Genomic DNA, 25,021 nt, shown 5'->3' with positions numbered 1-25,021 from the left:
GAAAACCACTAAGAAAAATAAGAAGAAACCAAGTGCCTCCGATATGTTTGAACTGGATGACAGCTCTGAGTCGGAGGTAGCCCTTGACTCCCTTGGCTCCTTTTTCAATTACCTTATTGACACTGATTATTCTTAGGATGACACGGGGGCCAGCCAAGTAGCTGAAGAAGAGGTAACTATTATTTCGTCTGACTCAGAGCCTTTGCCAAGACAGAAAATTCGATGGGTAACCCAGAAAGTAAGCTTTTCGCACCCCTTAGCTCATTTGGATCCTCACTTTCTTTTGAAGCAACAATGGCATGAGAGCCAGCGATAAACTCGGACCAGCGGAGGTGAAGAGTTATCGTCCAGCTTATCAAATACTCCAGCTCCACGAAAATGGCAAAATGAGGTCTTTCCAAACTTAACTCTTTTTACCCCCTGGCGGGTCTCATTCGTCAGCCACTTACTCCTTATGATTCAAACTATCAGGAGGTTTCTCGTTCTTCCTTCGGCGATTCATCTCAAACCCAGCTACCGGCTTTCAAGACTGCCCCTGGGTAACATCACTTTTATTCTCTATCTCCTTATGCTCTTATACTTGTACTGATCCTTCATAACCCGTGCAGTGGACAAGCAAAGCCTAGCAAGAAGGCAAAGGTGACCAAGCCGGTTGAAGATCCTAAAGTCCATGAACTGGAGCAGCAAGTCCCAACATCAGACGTTTCTGAAAAACAACCAGAAGAACCTACCCATGAAGCCCCACCAGAGATTCCTGACCTTTTCGGTGACCAGACAAAACTCAATCCTTTGAGTAGTGAATCACCAAGCCCACTTAAACTGTAGGAGACACATGCCGACGATGTTATGATTACTGGCACCGGCTTTACATAACCGGGAAATCCAACTGTCTTGGCCAAACACTCCGCTAAATAGGAGTTTATTGAAAAGCGAAAAGTGAGATTTGATGTTGCCCACTATTCTCAATTGAGCAGCAGTGAAGTACTCTCTGGGTACCTCAACCAATTACATACCAGCCGCGATCTTGAAATCGATATGGTGAAGCAGATGCATCAAAAATATGAGGTACGAATTCCGGCTTAAGTAGAGTATGCATATCCTGTCAGCCCCCAAGTCTACTTTGTATAATAGAATTGAATATGCTGTAGACTTTAGAATAGCAATGAGTATAAAGCATCTTTGAGAAAAAAAACTGTCTTTTACTTAAACCGAATTTTAACGATCAACATTGCATCCATAGCCCCCAAGGGCCGGTTTAATCAGCACGAATGAACCGGTACTCATCATTGTTTAAAGATCAAAACTTACTCATGTAGCCCCCATGAACCGGCTGTGGTTGTCTGCAGCACTGCCGGGTCATCACAAAGTAGTAATGAAATATGAGCAAATATGCATTAGCCCCCAAGTGCTAAGTACCGTTGCTTGCAAAATACTTGGGACTTAGTCATATAAACCGTTGTAGGAAGAATTCTTCAGCAGGCATTAGCCCCCAAGTGCCAAGTGTTGTTCCTTGCAAAAGGTTTGGGACTTATATTCCTGTAACCCGGATATAAATGTGTTTGTAACTCTGTGTTTTTACAGGACGCCACTGCTGAACTTCAATCACAATTGGTCGATGCAAAGACCCGGCCGGAGAATCAGGAATCTGAGAGCCGGAAAGCGGATTCAAAATTCCAATTTAGCATGGCTGAAACGGAAAAACTAAAAACCAATTTTGAGGCTGAAAGAAATTCCTGGGCTGAGGAAAAGACTGCTTTGACGCAGCGGGCTGAAAAAGCTGAAGCGGCTCTTCAAGAGGTGACCATTGAGCTTACCGGTTTAAAGCACCATGTATCCCAGATGGTTTCTGCTACCTTTGGTGAGTCGCCTTGCCAGCGTTCAACTGTCGTGGAATTGTCACGACATAGCAAGAGGACTTAGTCGTGGAGCCATTGCAACAGGGTTAGCTTAAAGGGGTTAAACGGGACAAATGACACAAAGAGTTTATACTGGTTCGCCCCCTTGCGGCGAAGGTAAAAGCCTAATCCAGTTTGAGGTGGTATTGCTTTATGTCTTGATTACTAGGGAGCGAATACGCTTAACCTAGCTTTCGATCTGTTGTCTCTTGCCCTAAGCTGCCACTGGGTCGTCCCTTTATATACACAGGTTGACGCCCAACGGCTTTACAGAGTCCCGGCCGGTTCATGTAACGTGTCCGGCTCGGCGACCAAATACACATGCCTTACAATACAAGTCATACATATATGGCGGTTTACGCTTATGGGCTTTAAGCCGCCTCTGGGCCTTGGGCCTTTTAATGACTCTTCATAGTGAACCGCCATCTTCAGCGTCTTTATGGGCTTTGTCTTGATAGACCGTCGTGGCTTAACCCGGCCCCTCCTGGGCGGGTTAACCCAATAGTTACATCCCCAACAGGTCCCAATTCCCTGCGCCCCCGGCGGCCGGATTGGTTAAGAGGGGCGGTCGAGCCCCGGCCCCGCCCCTTTATAAGAAGGGGAGGGGGATGGCATCCTTCAAACCTTCAATATTCATCCCCTTCCATCTTGACTCCTTCCTTCCCTTCGCAATGGCGAGAGGACGCGCCGGCGCTCCGGTGGCAGTGACGAGGGTCTCTGCTTGACAACGTGCCTCCCTCCCCAAGAGCTCGTGGCAGCGGAGCCGACCACGAGAGGAAGAGGGAGGGGGCGAGGCCAAGGCTGCAATGGTGCTCGGGGGAGAGGAGGACGGGGCGACGCACCGGCCGCGCCTCCGCCAGCGGCTCCTCCCCCAATGAAGGGCCATGTCGGAGACCAGCCCCGCGAATTCTTCATCAGGCTACACAAGCCAGTGCACGGTCGCCTCCGTCTCCCACTCCATTCGCTCGGGAGATGGAGCTCGACCCGCCACACGCCTTGAGGCTGCATATGAGGGGCTGCGGGAATGGCAACATGCGGGTCGATGTCGATTTCCCCGCCCCTCATGTCATGTATCTCCGCCGCGGGTGGAAAACCTTCGCCCGTTCCCATAGCCTGTCGGAGGGGCTCGTCCTCCATTTCAAATTTGTGGAGAACGGCCTTCTCTCCGTCAAGGTTTTTTGGGCACTTGGGAACTCGCCTAAGGGGTTGCGTGGAGAGCTCCACTGACGACGAAACCTCCTCCTCGAGCGGGAGTGACGAGGAGGACATCGACAGCGGCGACGAGGGCGTCAAGCGGGAGGATGCCGACTCCGACTGACCGCGCTGCCCTCCTCCCCCGGCCACGCGCCCTGCCGAGGGTCTTCCTTGTCAAGCTCTCCATCGGCGCGTTCCCCGCCGCTTCCTTTTTGCCTTCACCTGCCGCACCTGGGAGGAAAGGGGCAAGAACGGAGATCATGGGGCACCTATCTTTCTTTTAAATTGTAGGCACTTGCCAAATCTTCATTTCTAGATAATGTAATCTCTCGAGTCCATGCTTGTGTCCTATAACCTCTGTTCTTGCATCAACATGTCAATGAAAAAGTCTATCCTTGCCGGGAACCCGTGCACGCGTTATGCTCGTGCAGAGGCGAAACGCCTCCTTAATGTAAGTAAACGAGTCCTCCCGGCAAGCTGCCCTGCCGGCGCCCTATGCGCCTGCTGGAGAAGCATATCTGCCGGGTTACAGACAAAGGGTCTAGCCCCCCGTCCACCTCATTTTAGCAAGGGCTACTACGACCACTCCGACAGAAGCATCGCGGGCCGGAAATGGGTGCACCCGAGTCTTTAAAGAAGAGTGGTGAGGTTTTCTAATGCACAAGTCATAGGTTACGAACATGAATGGGCAAGAGGTAAACTTTATCTGTTTGGGTTGCCAGGGATCGCCGTGCCGGGTGGTCTTCTCGACTTCTTGCCGGAGCTGGGTCCTTGGCGGGATCGCGCGCCCTTGCCATGGCTGCAAAGAAGAGAGGGCAAGAGCATGGAACCTCGGTGGTCCACTAACATTTATTGGAATCAAAAAGCAGTACAGTACCCTGGACAAGCATGCATATATGTATACACAAAAACATGGGAATAGACAGGAAACTATACATACTAAGGGATTCCTTTCCCTGGTTGCACACAGGGTCTACGCCTGGCTTTGTACGTAGGGTTACATGCCTTGCTAGCAAGGCTAATACAAAACGGGGGTTGCCGGGGCTCCAGACAACTGCGCCTTAGGGGTAAAACTTGCGAAGATGTTCGATATTCCAGGAATTGCTCACCGGAATGCCATCTTCGGTCTCCAGGCGGACTGCACCGGGCTTGGTGACTCGTATTACCCAATAAGGGCCTTCCCACTTCGGCGTCAACTTGTTTGAATTCTTGGCGGATTGGATCCGCTGAAGAACAAGGCCACTTTCCTCAAGGCTTCGGGCATTAACCTTGCGGCTATGATAGCGGCACAAGGTCTGCTGGTAGCGAGCGGCTCGCACAGCAGCCCGAAGATGATCTTCCTCAAGGAGCGTCGCTTCCTCTTGGCGCAACTACTCTTGCTCAAGCTCATCATAAGAGAGCACTAGAGGTGACCCATATATGAGTTCCGTGGGGAGAACTACTTCTGCCTCGTAAACCAGGGCAAATGGTGTCTGGCCAGTAGCTCGATTTGGTGTCGTTCTGATCGACCAAAGAACTATTGGCAACTCCTCAACCTAGCGCCTTCCGCACTTGTGCAGCTTGTCAAAAGTCCTAGTAGCACTTCTGCATTCACCCTCTCGGCCTGGCCGTTACTTCTGGGATGAGCAATAGAAGCAAAACATACCTTGCCGCCGAGGTCTTGGATGTACTGCATGAAGGTGTGGCTCGTGAACTGCATGCCGTCGTCGGTGATGACTCTGTTGGGCACACCAAAACGGCAGACTAGTCCCTTGAAGAACTTGATGGCTGACTGTGCTGTCACCTTTCTCACTTGTTCCACTTCCAGCCACTTTGTGAACTTGTCGATCACGACGTATAAGTACTCAAAGCCCCCGACAGCGCGCGGAAAGGGGCCCAGTATGTCGAGCCCCCAGACCAAAAATGGCCAGGAAAGAGGGATTGTGTGAAGGGCTTGGGCTGGTTGATTAAGCTTCTTTGAATGGAACTGGCACGCTTCACACTTGGTTACTAGGGCAGTTGCATCCTGGAGGGCGGTGGGCCAGAAGAAGCCTTGCCGAAATGCTTTGCCGGCAAGGGCTCTCGACCCTATGTGGGAGCCACACATGCCTCCATGTATCTCCACTAACAGCCTCAGTCCGTCTTTCTGAGGAACGCACTTTGTCGGTGTCAAAACCGGCGGATCTCAGGTAGGGGGTCCCGAACTATGCGTCTAAGGTGGATGGTAACAGGAGGCAGGGGACACGATGTTTACCCAGGTTCAGGCCCTCTCGATGGAGGTAAAACCCTACTCCTACTTGATTGATCTTGATGATATGAGTATTACAAGAGTTGATCTACCACGAGATCGTAGAGGCTAAACCCTAGAAGCTAGCCTACGGTATGATTGTATGTTGTCCTACAGACTAAAACCCTCCGGTTTATATAGACATCGGAGGGGGCTAGGGTTACACAAGGTTGGTTACAAAGGAGGAAATATACATATCCGTATTGCCTAGCTTGCCTTCGACGCCAAGTAGAGTCCCATCCGGACACGGGACGAAGTCTTCAATCTTGTATCTTCATAGTCCAACAGTCCGGCCAAAGGATATAGTCTGGATGTCCGGAGACCCCCTAATCCAGGACTCCCTCAGTAGCTGCCGAACCAGGCTTCAATGACGAGGAGTCCGACGCGCAGTGTTGTCTTCGGCATTGCAAGGCGGGTTCTTCTCCAAATTTTGAACGTCTGTAAAGTAGTGTCCGGCTTCATAAATGTTGAACCTCTTGGCTTCTGTGCCCAATAAGGGCTATCTTCCATGCGTCGAATGAATGCGAGGCGCCAGGGCGTTTTCACATTCGCCCCCCCTAGCCAGATAAATAAATCATCTATTAAAGGGACGAGGATTCTTTGATCCAATCCACACCATCCTCCCCCAGCGAGAATCCATCAGAGCGTGCTTCAGAAAAAATCCATTCCAGCATGGCCGATCCGCGCAGCTCTTCCTCCCGCCCTCATAGCCCTAAGACCAGTGATTGGGAGAGGTGTTCAGTCCCACACAGTCGACTAGTCGAGCTACAGACTAAGGGATTTCTCCCTCCAGCATATATGGTGCCCGTCCGAGCCGGGCTCGCCACCTACAATGGCGGGAAGCAAGCGGAGAGTTTCCCCACCCCCTCTATGGGGGAGCGGGTATGCCTTGTCCCTTATTTATTGAGGGGACTTGGGTTTCCAATTCATTCGTTCCTCCGCGGGCTCCTGGAGTTTTACGGCCTCCAACTGCACAATTTTACCCCCGCTTCCATTCTACACATCGCCGGATATGTTGCCCGTTGCGAGTTGTTCCTGGGCTGCGAGGCTCATTTCGAGCTGTGGAAGAGGTTATTTTGCCTCGTCCCTCGCACACAGAAGGGGTCAATTTATCAAGTGGGCGGAGCCGAAATATGGCGCATCGCCGGTACCGGATACCTGTCCGGCACTCCGAAGAAGACGTCCGAAGACTAGCCTTCGGAATGGTTTTATATGGAGGACGTCCCCCTTCCGGACCCTGTTCGGCGGGGTCTTCCTGAGTTCAGTAATGCTCCTCTAAAGAAACACCAAAGTTGGCGCCCACGGAGCCCCCAGGAGGAAGACAACGAGGAAGTCCTTTACCTGATGGACCGGATTAAAATGCTGGCTCAATCAGGATTGACAGTAATCGAGGTTATGTCAATATGCATAATGCGGGGAGTGCAACCACTCCAATATCGAGGGCATCCCTTGTGGTGTTTTAACGGGGAAGATGACGCCACCCGTTACGGGCGTAAGGGTCCGGACAACGCTGCCGCGTTAGCAAAAATTCTGTCCGAATTGTTCAAGGGAGAGGAAGAGGAGTTCATCCGCATCAAGCCACGAGATGGACTCTCCATGTACAACCCTCCAAGCTGGGTGAGTTATATCTCCTTACTCCCATTCTTCCCGCAATCTTTATCGTATATATTCACCTTGCAATTTTGCGGCAGGAACTGCGAAAAGCCATCAGGGAGATTAGCAGCCCATCTCCACAACCAGAGGACCCTGACCAGGCCCTCGGTCCCGGACTCGAAGAAGATCCGGACATATTCGTGGAGCTGATAGACCGACAGTTCTATCAATTAAGCTGTGACAACGTCATGGTGGCCATTACGTCCGACTATCCCAGACTGCTTCCTGCATCGCATGTAAGAAAAACCAAAAATCCCAACTCCCAAACTAGGATCCCCTTTTAGACACTTCACCTACCATATACAAAGGTGTTTTACAGGGAAGGCATTCGGGACGCCGTCCTGAACCCGTAGCAACTCGTCTTCAAGAGGCACCGAGGCCGGGCATGCCGAAAAGGAAGGCGGTTAGGACAGCGATGCCAGCGCAGAGGTATGATAGAAACCCCGCTCCGTGGTTGTCGTCTTCCTTTAAATGTACTGACATCCAAATTTCTTTAACAGAAAAAATGCTCGCCGAAATATGTCCGGTGAGGCTGCCAATCATGCTTCCACCAGTCGGGCTCCAGAGCCGGACGTAGAGGCAGAAGCCGGCACCGGGCGGACGCCAGATAATCCCCCTACAGAGGATGCAGATAGATTGTACGCTACAAATTCGGAAGTGGAGAGCGCCATGAATCATAGGCATCGCCGGGCCGTACTCCGCGACACTTGCTTCTCACCAGAGGCATTTGATGCTTTCAATTCTGGAGAGGCATACCTTCGTGCTGCTCAAGATGGTCTAGCCAGAGCCACGAATCAGTATGTAAAGGATGTACGGGTAAGTAAATCTGACGATTATATGTATATCAGTAGCCCCCGAGACTTGAAACAGTTAGCCGAACTGATTTAAGGATCATCTTATTGTGCAAGTTCTTACGGAGAAGAATACTCGGCTGTCCCAGGAGCTGGAGGAATGCAAGACCCAACTTCGGGCCGCTATTGCCGCATCAAAGGAACCTAAAAAGTCCCCCGCTGGTAACATTTCTATTCAAAGAACTATAGGTACCATATAGCGTGTGGCATGGCTGCAAGTCTAACAATAGATGTTGCAGATGACTCCAGAGAGAATCCGGAGGACCAGCATGTCATACGACAGTTAAGGGCTGGCGAACGCGTGCTGACTGAGGTTGGGCGGGAGAAAAACAATCTCCAAGACGCCAATACCAAGCTGAGCGTAGAACTAAAAGATGTTCATGCCCAGCTTGCGGACTCCGAGAAGGAGAACAAGCGGCTTCGACGCGGCATATTCAGTAAGTGCTTGAACGAACTTTAAAAAGAGTTCGGCGAGGAAGCTGGCTAACAGAGTTATGTCTGTAGGTATGCTGATGGGTCATCCCACGGAGGAGATGCCCGGGTCTGCGGGTGATCTTCTGTCCGAGCTCTCACAACTACACGAGCAAGTTCGGCAGGTGATGCAAGGAATTGCCCAAGCCTTGTGGCCATCTATGTCCCTGCCCGAAGGCGTAGGAGAGCTTGTAGAGAAGCTCAAGGGAGCACGGCAGTGCTTCCGATTATGGAAGATATCTGCCTGACGTCAAGGTGCTAGGGAAGCCTGGGCCATGGTGAAGACGCGGTACACCAAGGCTGACCCAAATCACATGACCAAAGTCGGACCTGTGGGGCCCGACGGGAATGAAATTCCCGTTAGCTTAGTTTATGGGAAAGTAGAATTAGCCGCAAAGTATTCCCAACAGGATTTTAGGCTAGACCGCCTGTTGGATGGTATAGAAGAGGAATTTGATCAGTCTTCATGATTATGTAATTAAAGTGACATGTATAATGCCTTCTAGCCGGATTGTAGATCATTTGTCATTGCAGACCTTTTCGCTTCAACCTCCGGACCCGATAGTCCGGAGTGTGTCCGAATACCCGCTCAGTTATATAAGAACCGGGGTACGCGTGGAGACCAGGCGTAGGGGTCATTAGTGCTTTAACAGACAAGTGCCCAACTAGTTATGTTATATTACATGGGTAGTAAGAAACATCTTCCAGGGAGAATAGTTCCGTTAAGGGTTCCTTCCCTGGGTATGCATGCCCTAAAATGCATGTCTGGACTGCGAGAGAAAACGCAGGAAAAAACATCTGGGGGCATGGATGTAAAATAAATAAAAATCATCTTTTGCTCACCGACCGAATATTCCCTTAAGAACGCTAGCTTTCGGCTTCACCTAGTCTGAGGTACACATCCGGCTGACCCGACAGTAACAATCGCAGAGGTGCTCCCCTCATGCCCTAGCCGAATTAACGGGAACGTAGGGCATAAATACAAGAGCCAGGCAACCCAGCTTGGCCAAAACTTAAGTCATATCGATGCATATAATGGCGAAGAAAAGGTACATGCGGAAGAATAACACATGTGCTGGGCCAAAAACCCAGATAGATAGTTAGTCTTCTGTGTAAGAAGCCCCCAGGTATACGGAGCGCGGTTAGCGCACCTATAGTGTGCAAGCGAGGCACAAGTTGGCCCTTGAAGGCCTTGGGAAAAAATAAAAGAGAGAAAGAGAAAAAGACAGATAAATATGTATGCAAAAAATGGACAGAGGAAGGATACGAACATAGAGTCCGGCGCTAGGCGTAGATTCTTCGGAGTATGGCTGTGTTCCATGGATTCGGCTCAAGTCGATTATTCGATGCATCCCGCAGACGGTACGCTCCACCTGTCAAAACTTGGTCAATAATGAAGGGACCTTCCCATTTGGGCTCGAGTTTGGTCTTTTTCTTCTCCGGCAGGCGTAGAACTAATTCGCCAACGTTATAAGTTTTGGCCCGTACTTCTCTGCTTTGGTATATGCGAGCCTGTTGTTAATAAAATGCGGAACGGGCTTTTGCCACGTCGCGCTCCTCCTCCAAGGTGTCCAAACTGTCATGCCGATCGAGCTCGGCTTCTCTTTCCTCGTACATGCGCACTCGAGGTGAGTCATGAATTATGTCGCAGGGCAGGACTGCCTCTGCGCCATACACCATAAAAGGGTGTGTATCCGGTACTGCGATTCGACATGGTCCGCAGCCCCCAGAGTACATAGTCGAGCTCCTCTACCCAGTGCGTGTTAGACTCCGTTAAGGACCGCACTAATCTGGGTTTAATGCCGCTCATGATAAGACCATTTGCTCGCTCAACTTGGCCATTGGTCTGTGGGTGATAGACGGAAGCATAATCGAGCTTGATGCCCATTTTGCTGCACCAAAGTTTTATCTCATCGGTCGTAAAATTCGTGCCGTTGTCAGTGATGATGCTGTGGGGGATGCCATAACGGTGTACAACCCCGGATATGAAGTCTATCACTGGTCCGGATTTGGCTGTTTTAACAGGTTTAGCTTCAATCCATTTGGTGAATTTATCTACCATGGCCAGTAAGTATTTTTTCTTATGGGTTCCCTCTTTAAGGGGTCCAACCATGTCAAGCCCCCAGACCGCGAAAGGGCAGGTAATGGGGATTGTTCAGAGGGCGGTGGGTGGCATATGGATTTGGTTTGCAAAGAGCTGGCAACCGGCGCAGCGTTGAACCAAGTCTTGTGCGTCTGCCCGGGCCGTCGGCCAATAAAAACCTGTACGGAAGGCTTTGCTTATAAGGGCCCGGGCTGCGGCGTGGTGGCCACCGAGTCCGGCGTGAATTTCTGCCAAGAGCTTCCGCCCCTCCTCTTCGGAGATACATCTTTGAAGGACTCCGGTAGTGCTTTTCTTATATAGCTCTCCCTCGTGGATCCTGTAGGCTTTAGATCGCCGCACTATGCAGGGTGCCTCATTTTGGTCCTCGGGAAGTTCCTACCTAGTTAGTGTTGGGGAACGTAGTAATTTCAAAAAATTTCCTACACACACGCAAGATCATGGTGATGCATAGAAACAAGAGGGGAGAGTGTTGTCCACGTACCCTCGTAGACCGAAAGCGGAAGCGTTCGCACAATGCGGTTGATGTAGTTGTACATCTTCACGATCCGACCGATCCAAGTACCGAAGGCACGGCACCTCCAAGTTCAGCACACGTTCAGCTCGTTGACGTCCCGCGAACTCCGATCCAGCAGAGCTTCACGGGAGAGTTCCGTAAGCACGACGGCGTGGTGACGGTGATGATGTTGCTACCGACGCAGGGCTTCGCCTAAGCACCTCTACGATATGACCGAGGTGGAATATGGTGGAGGGGGGCACCGCACACGGCTGGGAGAGATCAACTGATCAACTTGTGTGTCTAGAGGTGCCCCCTGCCCCTGTATATAAAGGAGCAAGGGGGGAGGCCGGCCGACCCTCTATGGGCGCGCCAGGAGGAGGAGTCCTCCTCCTAGTAGGAGTAGGACTCCCCTTTCCTACTCCTACTAGGAGGAGGAAAGGAAGGAGGAGAAGGAGAAGGAAGGAGAAGGAGGAAAAAGAGGAAAGGGGGGCCGGCCCCCTAGTCCAATTCGGTTTGGGCTAGGGGGGCAGTGCGCCCTGCCTCCTCTCTTCCACCACTTGGCCCATGAGGCCCATTACTTCTTCCTCGTATTCTCATAACTCCCCGGTACCCCCAAAAATACCCGAATCACTCGGAACCTTTCCAATGTCCGAATATAGTCGTCCAATATATCGATCTTTACGTCTCGACCATTTAGAGACTCCTTGTCATGTCCCCGATCTCATCTGGGACTTCGAACTACCTTCGGTACATCAAATCACATAAACTCATAATACAATCGTCACCGAAACTTTAAGCATGCGGAACCTACGGGTTCGAGAACTATGTAGACATGACCGAGACATGTCTTCGATCAATAACCAATAGCGAAACCTGGATGCTCATATTGGCTCCCACATATTCTACGAAGATCTTTATCGGTCAGACCGCATAACAACATACATTGTTCCCTTTGTCATCGGTATGTTACTTGCCCGAGATTCGATTGTCGGTATCTCAATACCTAGTTCAATCTCGTTACCGGCAAGTCTCTTTACTCGTTCCGTAATACATCATCCCACAACTAACTTATTAGTTGCAATGCTTGCAAGGCTTAAGTGATGTGCATTACCGAGAGGGCCCAGAGATACCTCTCCAACAATTGGAGTGACAAATCCTAATCTCGAAATACGCCAACCCAACAAGTACCTTCGGAGACACCTGTACATCACCTTTATAATCACCCAGTTACGTTGTGACGTTTGGTAGCACACAAAGTGTTCCTCCGGTAAACGGGAGTTGCATAATCTCATAGTCATAGGAACATGTATAAGTTATGAAGAAAGCAATAGCAACAAACTAAACGATCAAGTGCTAAGCTAATGGAATGGGTCAAGTCAATCACATCATTCTCCTAATGATGTGATCCCGTTAATCAAATGACAACTCATGTCTATGGCTAGGAAACATAACCATCTTCGATCAACGAGCTAGTCAAGTAGAGGCATACTAGTGACACTCTGTTTGTCTATGTATTCACACATGTATTATGTTTCCGGTTAATACAATTCTAGCATGAATAATAAACATTTATCATGATATAAGGAAAATAATAACTTTATTATTGCCTCTAGGGCATGTTTCCAGTCTCCCACTTACACTAGAGTCAATAATCTAGATTACACAGTAATGATTCTAACACCCATGGAGCCTTGGTGCTGATCATGTTTTGCTCGTGGAAGAGGCTTAGTCAGGGGGTCTGCAACATTCAGATTTGTAGTATCTTGCAAATTTCTATGTCTCCCACTTGGACTAAATCCCGAATGGAATTGAAGCGTCTCTTGATGTGCTTGGTTCTCTTGTGAAATCTGGATTCCTTCGCCAAGGCAATTGCACCAGTATTGTCACAAAAGATTTTCATTGGACCTGATGCACTAGGTATGACTCCTAGATCGGATATGAACTCCTTCATCCAGACTCCTTCATTTGCTGCTTCCGAAGAAACTATGTACTCCGCTTCACATGTAGATCCCGCCACGACACTTGTTTAGAACTGCACCAACTGACAGTTCCACCGTTCAATATAAACACGTATCCGGTTTGTGATTTAGAATCGTCCGGATCAGTGTCAAAGCTTGCATCAACATAACCATTTACGATGAGCTCTTTGTCACCTCCATATATGAGAAACATATCCTTAGTCCTTTTCAGGTACTTCAGGATGTTCTTGACCGCTGTCCAGTGATCCACTCCAGGATTACTTTGGTACCTCCCTGCTAGACTTATAGCAAGGCACACATCAGGTCTGGTACACAACATTGCATACATGATAGAGCCTATGGCTGAAGCATAGGGAACATCTTTCATTTTCTCTCTATCTTCTGCAATGGTCGGACATTGAGTCTTACTCAACTTCACACCTTGTAACACAGGCAAGAACCCTTTCTTTGCCTGATCCATTTTGAACTTTTTCAAAACTTTGTCAAGGTATGTGCTTTGTGAAAGTCCAATTAAGCGTCTCGATCTATCTCTATAGATCTTAATGCCCAATATGTAAGCAGGTTCACCGAGGTCTTTCATTGAAAAACTCTTATTCAAATATCCCTTTATGCTATTCAGAAATTCTATATCATTTCCAATCAATAATATGTCATCCACATATAATATCAGAAATGCTACAGAGCTCCCACTCACTTTCTTGTAAATACAGGCTTCTCCAAAAGTCTGTACAAAACCAAAAGCTTTGATCACACTATCAAAGCATTTATTCCAACTCCGAGAGGCTTGCACCAGTCCATAAATGGATCGCTGGAGCTTGCACACTTTGTTAGCTTCCTTTGGATCGACAAAACCTTCTGGCTGCATTATATACAACTCTTCTTCCAGAAATCCATTCAGGAATGCAGTTTTAACATCCATTTGCCAAATTTCATAATCATAAAATGCGGCAATTGCTAACATGATTCGGACAGACTTAAGCATCGCTACGGGTGAGAAGGTCTCATCGTAGTCAATCCCTTGAACTTGTCGAAAACCTTTTGCAACAAGTCGAGCTTTGTAGACAGTAACATTACCATCAGCGTCAGTCTTCTTCTTGAAGATCCATTTATTCTCAATTGCTTGCCGATCAATGGGCAAGTCAACCAAAGTCCACACTTTGTTCTCATACATGGATCCCATCTCAGATTTCATGGCTTCTAGCCAATTTGCAGAATCTGGGCTCACCATCGCTTCTTCATAGTTCGTAGGTTCATCATGATCTAGTAGCATGACTTCCAGAATAGGATTACCGTACCACTCTGGTGCGGATTTTATTCTGGTTGATCTACGAGGTTCGGTAGTAACTTGATCTGAAGTTTCATGATCATTGTCATTAGCTTCCTCACTAATTGGTGTAGGTGTCACAGAAACTGGTTTCTGTGATGTACTACTTTCCAATAAGGGAGCAGGTATAGTTACCTCATCAAGTTCTACTTTCCTCCCACTCACTTCTTTCGAGAGAAACTCCTTTTCTAGAAAGGATCCATTCTTAGCAACGAAAGTCTTGCCTTCGGATCTGTGATAGAAGGTGCACGCAACAGTTTCCTTTGGGTATCCTATGAAGACACATTTCTCCGATTTGGGTTCGAGCTTATCAGGTTGAAGCTTTTTCACATAAGCATCACAACCCCAAACTTTCAGAAACGACAACTTTGATTTCTTGCCAAACCATAGTTCATAAGGCGTCGTCTCAACGGATTTCGATGGTGCCCTATTCAACGTGAATGCAGCCGTCTCTAAAGCATAACCCCAAAACGATAGCTGTAAATCTGTAAGAGACATCATAGATCACACCATATCTAGTAAAGTACGATTACGACGTTCGGACACACCATTACGCTGTGGTGTTCCGGGTGGCGTGAGTTGCGAAACTATTCCACATTGTTTCAAATGTAGACCAAACTCATAACTCAAATATTCTCCTCCACGATCAGATCATAGAAATTTTATTTTCTTGGTACGATGGTTTTCAACTTCACTCTGAAATTCTTTGAACTTTTCAAATGTTTCAGACTTATGTTTCATTAAGTAGATATACCCATATCTGCTTAAATCATCTGTGAAGGTGAGAAAATAACGATATCCGCCACGAGCCTCAATATTCATCGGACCACATACATCTGTATGTATGATTTCCAACAAATCCGTTGCTCTCTCCATAGTACCGGAGAACGGCGTTTTGGTCATCTTGCCCATGAGGCACGGTTCGCAAGTACCAAGTGATTCATAATCAAGTGATTCCAAAAGTCCATCAGTATGGAGTTTCTTCATGCGCTTTACACCGATATGACCTAAACAGAAGTGCCACAAATAAGTTGCACTATCATTATCAACTCTGCATCTTTTGGCTTCAACATTAGGAATTTGTGTATCACTACTATCGAGATTCATCAAAAATAGACCATTCTTCAAGGGTGCATGACCATAAAAGATATTACTCATATAATAGAACAACCATTATTCTCTGATTTAAATGAATAACCGTCTCGCATCAAACAAGATCCAGATATAATGTTCATGCTCAACGCTGGCACCAAATAACAATTATTTAGGTCTAAAACTAATCCCGAAGTTAGATGTAGAGGTAGCATGCCGACCACGATCACATCGACTTTGGAACCATTTCCCACTCGCATCGTCACCTCGTCCTTTGCCAGTGTTCGCTTAATCCGTAGTCCCTGTTTCGAGTTGCAAATGTTAGCAACAGAACCAGTATCAAATACCCAGGTGCTACTGCGAGCTCTAGTAAGGTACACATCAATAACATGTATATCACATATACCTTTGTTCACCTTGTCATCCTTCTTATCCGCCAAATACTTGGGGCAGTTCCGCTTCCAGTGTCCAGTCTGCTTGCAGTAGAAGCACTCAGTTTCAGGCTTAGGTCCAGATTTGGGTTTCTTCTCCTGAGCAGTAACTTGCTTACTGTTCTTCTTGAAGTTCCCCTTCTTCTTCCCTTTGCTCTTTTTCTTGAAACTGGCGGTCTTGTTGACCATCAACACTTGATGCTCCTTCTTGATTTCAACCACCGCATCCTTTAGCATTGCGAAGAGCTCGGGAATTGTCTTATCCATCCCTTGCATGTTATAGTTCATCATGAAGCTCTTGTAGCTTGGTGGCAGTGATTGAAGAACTCTGCCAATGACACTATCAACAGGAAGATTAACTCCTAGTTGATTCAAGTGATTATGATACCCAGACATTTTGAGTATATGTTCACTGACAGAACTATTCTCCTCCATCTTGCAGCTATAGAATTTATTGGAGACTTCATATCTCTCAATCTGGGCATTTGCTTGAAATATTAACTTCAACTCCTGGAACATCTCATATGCTCCATGACGTTCAAAACGTCGTTGAAGTCCCGATTCTAAGCCGTAAAGCATGGCACACTGAACTATCAAGTAGTCATCAACTTTGCTCTGCCAGATGTTCATAACATCTGGTGTTGCTCTAGCAGTAGGCCTGGAACCTAGCGGTGCTTCCAGGACGTAATTCTTCTGTGCAGCAATGAGGATAATCCTCAAGTTACAGACCCAGTCCGTGTAATTGCTACCATCATCTTTCAACTTTGCTTTCTCAAGGAACGCATTAAAATTCAACGGAACAACAACACGGGCCATCTATCTACAATCAAACATAGACAAGCAAGATACTATCAGGTACTAAGTTCATGATAAATTTAAGTTCAATTAATCATATTACTTAAGAACTCCCACTTAGAAAGACATCCCTCTAATCTTCTAAGTGATCACGTGATCCAAATCAACTAAACCATAACCGATCATCACGTGAAATGGAGTAGCTTTCAATGGTGAACATCAATATGTTGATCATATCTACTATATGATTCACGCTCGACCTTTCGGTCTTAGTGTTCCGAGGCCATATCTGCATATGCTAGGCTCATCAAGTTTAACCTGAGTATTCTGCGTGTGCAAAACTGGCTTGCACCCGTTGTAGATGGACGTAGAGCTTATCACACCCGATCATCACGTGGTGTCTGGGCACGACGAACTTTGGCAATGGTGCATACTCAGGGAAAACACTTTTATCTTGAAATTTAGTGAGAGATCATCTTATAATGCTACCGTCAATCAAAGCAAGATAAGATGCATAAAAGATAAACATCACATGCAATCAATATAAGTGATATGATATGGCCATCATCATCTTGTGCTTGTGATCTCCATCTTCGAAGCACCGTCATGATCACCATCGTCACCGGCACGACACCTTGATCACCATCGTAGCATCGTTGTCGTCTCGCCAATCTTATGCTTACACGACTATCGCTACCGCTTAGTGATAAAGTAAAGCATTACAGCGCAATTGCATTGCATACAACAAAGCGACAACCATATGGCTCCTGCCAGTTGCTGATAACTCAGTTACAAAACATGATCATCTCATACAATAAAATTTAGCATCATGTCTTGACCATATCACATCACAACATGCCCTGCAAAAACAAGTTAGACATCCTCTACTTTGTTGTTGCAAGTTTTACGTGGCTGCTACGGGCTTAGCAAGAACCGTTCTTACCTACGCATCAAAACCACAACGATAGTTTGTCAAGTTGGTGCTGTTTTAACCTTCGCAAGGACCGGGCATAGCCACACTTGGTTCAACTAAAGTTGGAGAAACTGACACCCGCCAGCCACCTGTGTGCAAAGCACGTCGGTAGAACCAGTCTCGCGTAAGCGTACGTGTAATGTCGGTCCGGGCCGCTTCATCCAACAATACCGCCGAACCAAAGTATGACATGCTGGTAAGCAGTATGACTTATATCGCCCACAACTCACTTGTGTTCTACTCGTGCACAACATCAACGCATAAAACCTAGGCTCGGATGCCACTGTTGGGGAACGTAGTAATTTCAAAAAAAATTCTACGCACACGCAAGATCATGGTGATGCATAGCAACGAGAGGGGAGAGTGTTGTCCACGTACCCTCGTAGACCGAAAGCGGAAGCGTTAGCACAATGCGGTTGATGTAGTTTTACGTCTTCACGATCCGACCGATCCAAGTACCGAACGCATGGCACCTCCGAGTTCAGCACACGTTCAGCCCGATGACGTCTCACGAACTCCGATCCAGCAGAGCTTCACGGGAGAGTTCCGTCAGCACAACGGCGTGGTGATGGTGATGATGTTGCTACCGATGCAGGGCTTCGCCTAAGCACCGCTACGATATGACCGAGGTGGAATATGGTGGAGGGGGGGCACCGCACACGGTTGGGAGAGATCAAGTGATCAACTTGTGTGTCTAGAGGTGCCCCCTGCCCCTGTATATAAAGGAGCAAGGGGGGAGGCCGGCCGGCCCTCTATGGGCGCGCCAGGAGGAGGAGTCCTCCTCCTAGTAGGAGTAGGACTCCCCTTTCCTACTCCTACTAGGAGGAGGAAAGGAAGGAGGAGAAGGAGAAGGAAGGAGGAGGAAAAAGAGGAAAGGGGGGCCGCCCCCTAGTCCAATTCGGTTTGGGCTAGGGGGGCCGCGCGCCCTGCCTCCTCTCTTCCACCACTTGGCCCATGAGGCCCATTACTTCTTCCTCGTATTCCCGTAACTCCCCGGTACCCCCGAAAATACCCGAATCACTCGGAACCTTTCCGATGTCCGAATATAGTCGTCCAATATATTGATCTTTACATCTCGACCATTTCGAGACTCCTCGTTATGTCCCCGATCTCATCCGGGACTCCGAACTACCTTCGGTACATCAAATCACATAAACTCATAATACAATCGTCACCGAAACTTTAAGCGTGTGGACCCTACGGGTTCGAGAACTATGTAGACATGACCGAGACATGTCTCCGATCAATAACCAATAGCGGAACCTAGATGCTCATATTGGCTCCCACATATTCTACGAAGATCTTTATCGGTGAGACCGCATAACAACTTACGTTGTTTCCTTTGTCATCGGTATGTTACTTGCCCGATATTCGATCGTCGGTATCTCAATACCTAGTTCAATCTCGTTACCGGCAAGTCTCTTTACTCGTTCCGTAATACATCATCCCACAACTAACTTATTAGTTGCAATGCTTGCAAGGCTTAAGTGATGTGCATTACCGAGAGGGCCCAGAGATACCTCTCCAACAATTGGAGTGACAAATCCTAATCTCGAAATACGCCAACCCAACAAGTACCTTCGGAGACACCTATAGAGCACCTTTATAATCACCCAGTTACGTTGTGATGTTTGGTAGCACACAAAGTGTTCCTCCGATAAACGGGAGTTGCATAATCTCATAGTCATAGGAACATGTATAAGTTATGAAGAAAGCAATAGCAACAAACTAAACGATCAAGTGCTAAGCTAATGGAATGGGTCAAGTCAATCACATCATTCTCCTAATGATGTGATCCCGTTAATCAAATGACAACTCATGTCTATGGCTAGGAAACATAACCATGTTCGATCAACGAGCTAGTCAAGTAGAGGAATACTAGTGACACTCTGTTTGTCATGTATTCACACATGTATTATGTTTCCGGTTAATACAATTCTAGCATGAATAATAAACATTTATCATGATATAAGGAAATAAATAATAACTTTATTATTGCCTCTAGGGCATATTTCCTTCAGTTAGGTAGGCCCGGAATGGTTCTGTCCACGGGGCGATGACGACCATTATCACGTGGGCTGAAGGCGTTATTTTGGTGGCAGAGCCTCCGATTATGTCAGTGTTCGGTTTCGGGTGTTGTTGCCAGGCCCGGACTAATATTTGCGGTGTCCCCTTCCCACACCATGGATGGTTTAAACAACCTCTCTAAGAAGATGTTGGGGGGGACCGCATCGCGTTTTGCGCCGATGCGAGCGAGGATATCCGCCGCCTGATTATTTTCCTGAGCCACATGGTGAAATTCGAGTTCCTCGAACCGAGCTGACATTTTTGGGACGGCGTTACGATAGGCCGCCATCTTCGGATCGTTGGCATCAAAGTCTCCATTTATTTGGGATATTGCGAGGTTCGAATCCCCATGCACCTCCAGGCGTTAAATGCCCATGGAAACTGCCATCCAAAGACCATGCAATAGAGCCTCGTATTCGGCTGCGTTGTTGGAGTTTGTGTACAATATTTGAAGTACGTACTGAACGGTATCTCCGGTTGGGGACGTCAGGACGACGCCAGCCCCTAGACCAGCCAGCATTTTGGAGCCGTCGAAGTGCATGATCCAGCTAGAGTATGCACCGTACTCTTTAGGGAGTTCGGCTTCCGTCCATTCGGCGACAAAGTCAGCCAATACTTGCGATTTAATGGCTCACCGTGGTTTCTATGTTATGTCGAACAGGAGGAGCTCAATGGCCCATTTGGCAATCCGGCCCGTAGCGTCGCGGTTGTTTATTATATCATTAAGTGGTACTTCCGAGGCTACTGTAATCGAACACTCTTGAAAGTAGTGTCGCAGCTTCCGGGATGCCATGAATACCGCATAGGCTATCTTTTGATAATGTGGGTACCGTGATTTGCATGGAGTGAGGATAGTGGATACATAGTATACCGGCTTTTGAAGAGGGAATTTATGTCCGTCAACTTTACGTTCGACGACGAGCACTGCGCTTACAACTTGATGGGTTGCTGCAATGTACAGCAACATTGGTTCGCCGACGTTTGGCGCGGCCAGGATTGGGTTGGTTGCCAATATGGCTTTAATTTCTTCCAATCCGGCTGTAGCAGCGTCCGTCCACTCGAAGTGTTCGGTGTGCCAAAGGAGGCGATAAAGGGGTAATGCCTTTTCTCCTAAGCGGGAGATAAAGCGGCTTAGAGCCGCCACACATCCAGTAAGTTTCTGGATTTGCTTGAGGTCTGTTGGGATAGCCAACTGTGATAGAGCTCAGATTTTGGCCGGATTAGCTTCAATCCCTCTACTGGAGACAATGAAGCCCATGAGTTTTCCTGCTGGTACGCCGAAAACACATTTTTCCGGATTGAGCTTGATGTCGTATGTTCGGAGGTTGTCGAATGTGAGCATCAAGTCGTCTATTAGAGAATCGATGCGTTTGGTTTTAACGACCACATCATCTACGTATGCGTCCACTGTTTTGCCGATTTGTTTCTCCAGACATGTCTGGATCATGCGCTGATATGTTGCGCCGGCATTTTTGAGCCCGAAAGGCATTGTGTTGAAACAGAAGGGGCCGTATGGTGTGATGAATGCCGTTGCGGCTTGGTCGGACGTTGCCATCTTGATTTGGTGGTAACCGGAGTATGCGTCGAGGAAACACAATGATTCGTGTCCTGCAGTAGCATCGATAATTTGATCAATGCGGGGGAGGGGGAAGGGATCCTTTGGGCAAGCCTTGTTGAGGTCCTTGAAATCGATGCACAGGTGCCAGGATTTGTCCTTCTTTGGTACCATCACCAGGTTTGCTAGCCAGTCCGGGTGTTTTACTTCTCTAATGAATCCGGCTTCCAATAACTTGGCTAGTTCCTCTCCCATAGCCTGTCTCCTAGGTTCAGAGAAACGCCGAATAGCCTGCTTGACCGGCTTGAATCCTTTTAGGATATTGAGGCTGTGCTCGGCCAGCCTGCGTGGGATTCCTGGCATGTCTGAGGGGTGCCAGGCGAATATGTCCCAATTCTCGCGCAGGAACTCTCGTAATGCGTAGCGCCGTTAATTTCTCAGCCGAAAGGGCTTCTGATAATGCTTCGAGGGCCAATGCGGCTGTTTTGTTTTTGGCGCGGAGTGCTGTGTCCGGATCACTAGCGAGAGTGATGATTCCGTTGGGCCCAGGCATTTTGAGCTTCATGTACCCATAATGGGGTATGGCTTGGAAGATTGTGAACGCCTCCCGTACTAAAAGGGCGTGATATCCACTACTGAACGGGGCCACTTGGAATGTAATTTCTTCGGACCTGTAGTTCTCTGGCGTGCCGAACACCACATCTAGTGTGATTTTTCCAGCGCAGCGTGCTTCCTGACTGGGAATGATTCCTCTGAAGGTTGTGCTGCTTTGCTCAATGCGGTTCCAGTCTATTTCCACTTTTTGAAGAGTTTCCTCATAGATGAGGTTTAATCCACTGCCGCCATCCATGAGTACTTTGGTGAGTCGAAAGCCATCTACAATTGGACTAAGGACCAATGCGGCTGGTGCTCGGGTAGTTTGGAATTTAGGTTCGTCACTGGCATTGAAGGTAATAGCTGTGTCACTCCATGGATTCATTGCTACCACATGGCAGACTTTGGCGAGGCTGCGGAGTGTTCGCTTTCGCCTATTATTTGATGGGTAGGTTTCAAAAACTGTTAATACCGTATTGTTATCTGCGGGATGGTGCTCTGTGGTATTTGGGATAAGAAGATCCTCCCCACTTTTGGCCACCTGCCGGAGTATCCAACATGCTCTATGGCTATGTGTTGGTATGGTATCCGCTGTACTATGAATTTTGCAGGGTACGTTAAGCCATCCCTCCAATACGGTTCCATGCCCTATAGAGGGTTTTTGTTTCTTTATAACTAACTCGGGTGTCTAATGATAGTGCACCCTTTTACTGTGGACTGGGTATATATACTGAGCCGGATTATCCCAAAATTTTGTTTCGGTTTTCCAGGCGCTCTCCATCGCACAGTACTTTTGTACTATGGACGCCAAGTCAGTGAAGCATGAAATGTCACGGCGACTCAATGCGTTAAGGATTCCCTTGTCCGTGCAGTTATTGCAGAAGAATGAGACTGCGTCTTCCTCACGGCAGTCCTTAACCTTGTTCATCACAAGGAGGAATCTGGCCCAATAATGATGTGCTGTTTCATGGGGCTCTTGCCTGATCTGAGAAAGATCGGTTATGTCTGGGTGGGTGGGTGGCTTAAAGTCCGAACCCTTACCCGATCTGAGACCCAGGAGCCAAAGAGTTTCCGATCTAGGAAGTTCGGATTCTGGGATGATGCCCAATGAGTCTGGCCCGCTGCCTGATTCTAGGTTCAGGGTTTGGGCGATGTCCTCCCATAAATGGGTATACGGCTTGGGGAGCTCGGAGATTTGGACATAGTTAGTCCTCAATTAGAGGAAGAATTGCCGCATTGTTCCTCCACCACCGCAATGTGATGGGTGACCGATGGAGAGTTAATCTCCCTTTGATCAGGTTTAATCCCAATCCGATCGTAGTCCGTAGCGACTCCCAGGGCGGCGATGCGATCCAAGAGTTCATTTAGAGAATAGAGCTCCATTGGATCCATCCGCTCGGCAGAATCCGAGCTGACATGGAGGCTGTTTTTGATGACCCGAGAAGTCATCATCGGTGCAGCGGCCGAACAGGCGGTCATGGCGAAACTGCCAAGCCGGAGAGTTTGGCCGACAACCAGGGCCCCCCCTGCGGTAATGTTGTCTTTAACAACGAGACGAGGCATCCTTCCTTACGGTGACGACACAGAGGAACTCTCAATGAAAGCACCAATGTCGGTGTCAAAATCGGCAGATCTTGGGTAGGGGGTCCCGAACTATGCTTCTAAGGCGGATGGTAATAGGAGGCAGGGGACATGATGTTTACCCAGGTTCGGGCCCTCTCAATGGAGGTAAAACCCTACTCCTACTTGATTGATCTTGATGATATGAGTATTACAAGAGTTGATCTACCACGAGATCATAGAGGCTAAACCCTAGAAGCTAACCTACGGTATGATTGTATGTTGTCCTACGGACTAAAACCCTCCGGTTTAGACACCGGAGGGGGATAGGGTTACACAAGGTCGGTTACAAAGGAGGAAATATACATATCCGCATTGCCTAGCTTGCCTTCCACGCCAAGTAGAGTCCCATCCGGACACGGGACGAAGTCTTCAATCTTGTATTTTCATAGTCCAACAGTCCGGCCAAAGGATATAGTCCGGCTGTCCGGAGACCCCCTAATCCAGGACTCCCTCACACTTCAACTTCACGCCGTTCGATCTCCTCCTGTATAGGGCATCATCCACAAACTGGTACATGCTGGACCGACAGGCTACTTTCTCTACTTCTGCTTATTCCTCGAGAAGCTCCCCTATTTGGAGGAAACGTACGGTGTGCTGTGCCCATGCAGGAGCCTGAGGCTCGACGACAAGGACTAAAGGCACATCTTCAGCCGCAAGGGCAGCTGACTCTACGATCAGAGCTTGAGGCTCCGCCGAGGGTTGCTGCTCTCTGGCAAGCTTGGAGCACCCGGCAATGTCCTTGTCGATGGCTCCTGGGAGCTCAGCGGGAAAGTACTTGCCAGGGCCTGCCTTCCTTCACTTGTTCTGTCTTGCTGATGGCTCGACGGACGATTGAGTTAATTGAAGCACAAAGGTACCTGGTTCCACAGGCAACTTCAGGGCAGCGCGCTTTGATAGGTTGTCAGCAATGCCATTCTCCGCTCAGGGAACATGCTCTGCTTGCAATCCATCAAAACACTCTTCCAAATTCCTCACCTCATCCATGTAGGCCTCCATCAACGGGCTCTGGTAATCCTTGTTGACTTGCTTAACGACGAGCTGCGAATCACCTCTGATGATGAGCTTATTGATTCCGAGGTCTGCCGCAATCCTGAGACCGGCAAGAAATCCCTCGTACTCCGCTGTGTTGTTCATTGATCTTTCCTGGGGAAAGTGCACCTGGACTATGTACTTGAGGTGCTCTCCGGTGGGCGCGATGAGTAGCACACCAGCACCAGCATCTTGTAGTGAGAAAGCACCATCAAAGTACATAACCCAATTACGACAGGTCTCCTTGCCGGGAAGGGTGGTTTCTTGAACCTCTTCGTCGGGCGTTGCGGTCCATTCCGCTATGAATTCTGCCAAGGCTCGGCTCTTGATCGTTGAAGTACTTTCAAACTTGAGGCCAAAGCTCGACAACTCCAATGCCCACTCCACAATCCTCCCCATCGCATCTGGGTTGTGCAAAATCTGTTGCAAGGGGAGGCGGGTGACAACGATGATCTCATGCGCTTGGAAATAGTGATGCAGCTTTCTCAAGGCCATAAGGAGGCCGAAAAGTAGCTTCTACATACCAGAATATCTTGATCTAGCCCCCCTATAAGAGGGAACTAACAAAATAAATGGGGTGCTGTACCACCTTCTTCTTCTGTCCCACTTCGCCCATCTGCTCAAACTCT

The 25,021-nt window shown here is 48.3% G+C and overlaps 1 protein-coding gene across 1 annotated transcript; it reads right to left on the bottom strand.

Moving 5' to 3' along the window:
• Positions 1 to 24,284: 24,284 nt before the first annotated feature.
• LOC147964549 (uncharacterized) lies at positions 24,285 to 24,614 on the bottom strand. Its single transcript, XM_087530025.1, has one exon. It carries the CDS (start codon positions 24,612 to 24,614, stop codon positions 24,285 to 24,287), a length of 330 nt encoding a protein of 109 aa, XP_087386151.1.
• Between the last annotated feature and the right edge of the window lie 407 nt (positions 24,615 to 25,021).

The sequence above is a fragment of the Triticum urartu genome, chromosome 6A (assembly GCF_056163025.1).
Source record: "Triticum urartu cultivar PI428250 chromosome 6A, HENAU_Tu73, whole genome shotgun sequence".
NCBI classification, from domain to species: Eukaryota; Viridiplantae; Streptophyta; class Magnoliopsida; order Poales; family Poaceae; genus Triticum; species Triticum urartu.
Note: the sequence above shows the minus strand (reverse complement) of the source record. Positions and strands in the feature narration are given on the sequence as shown.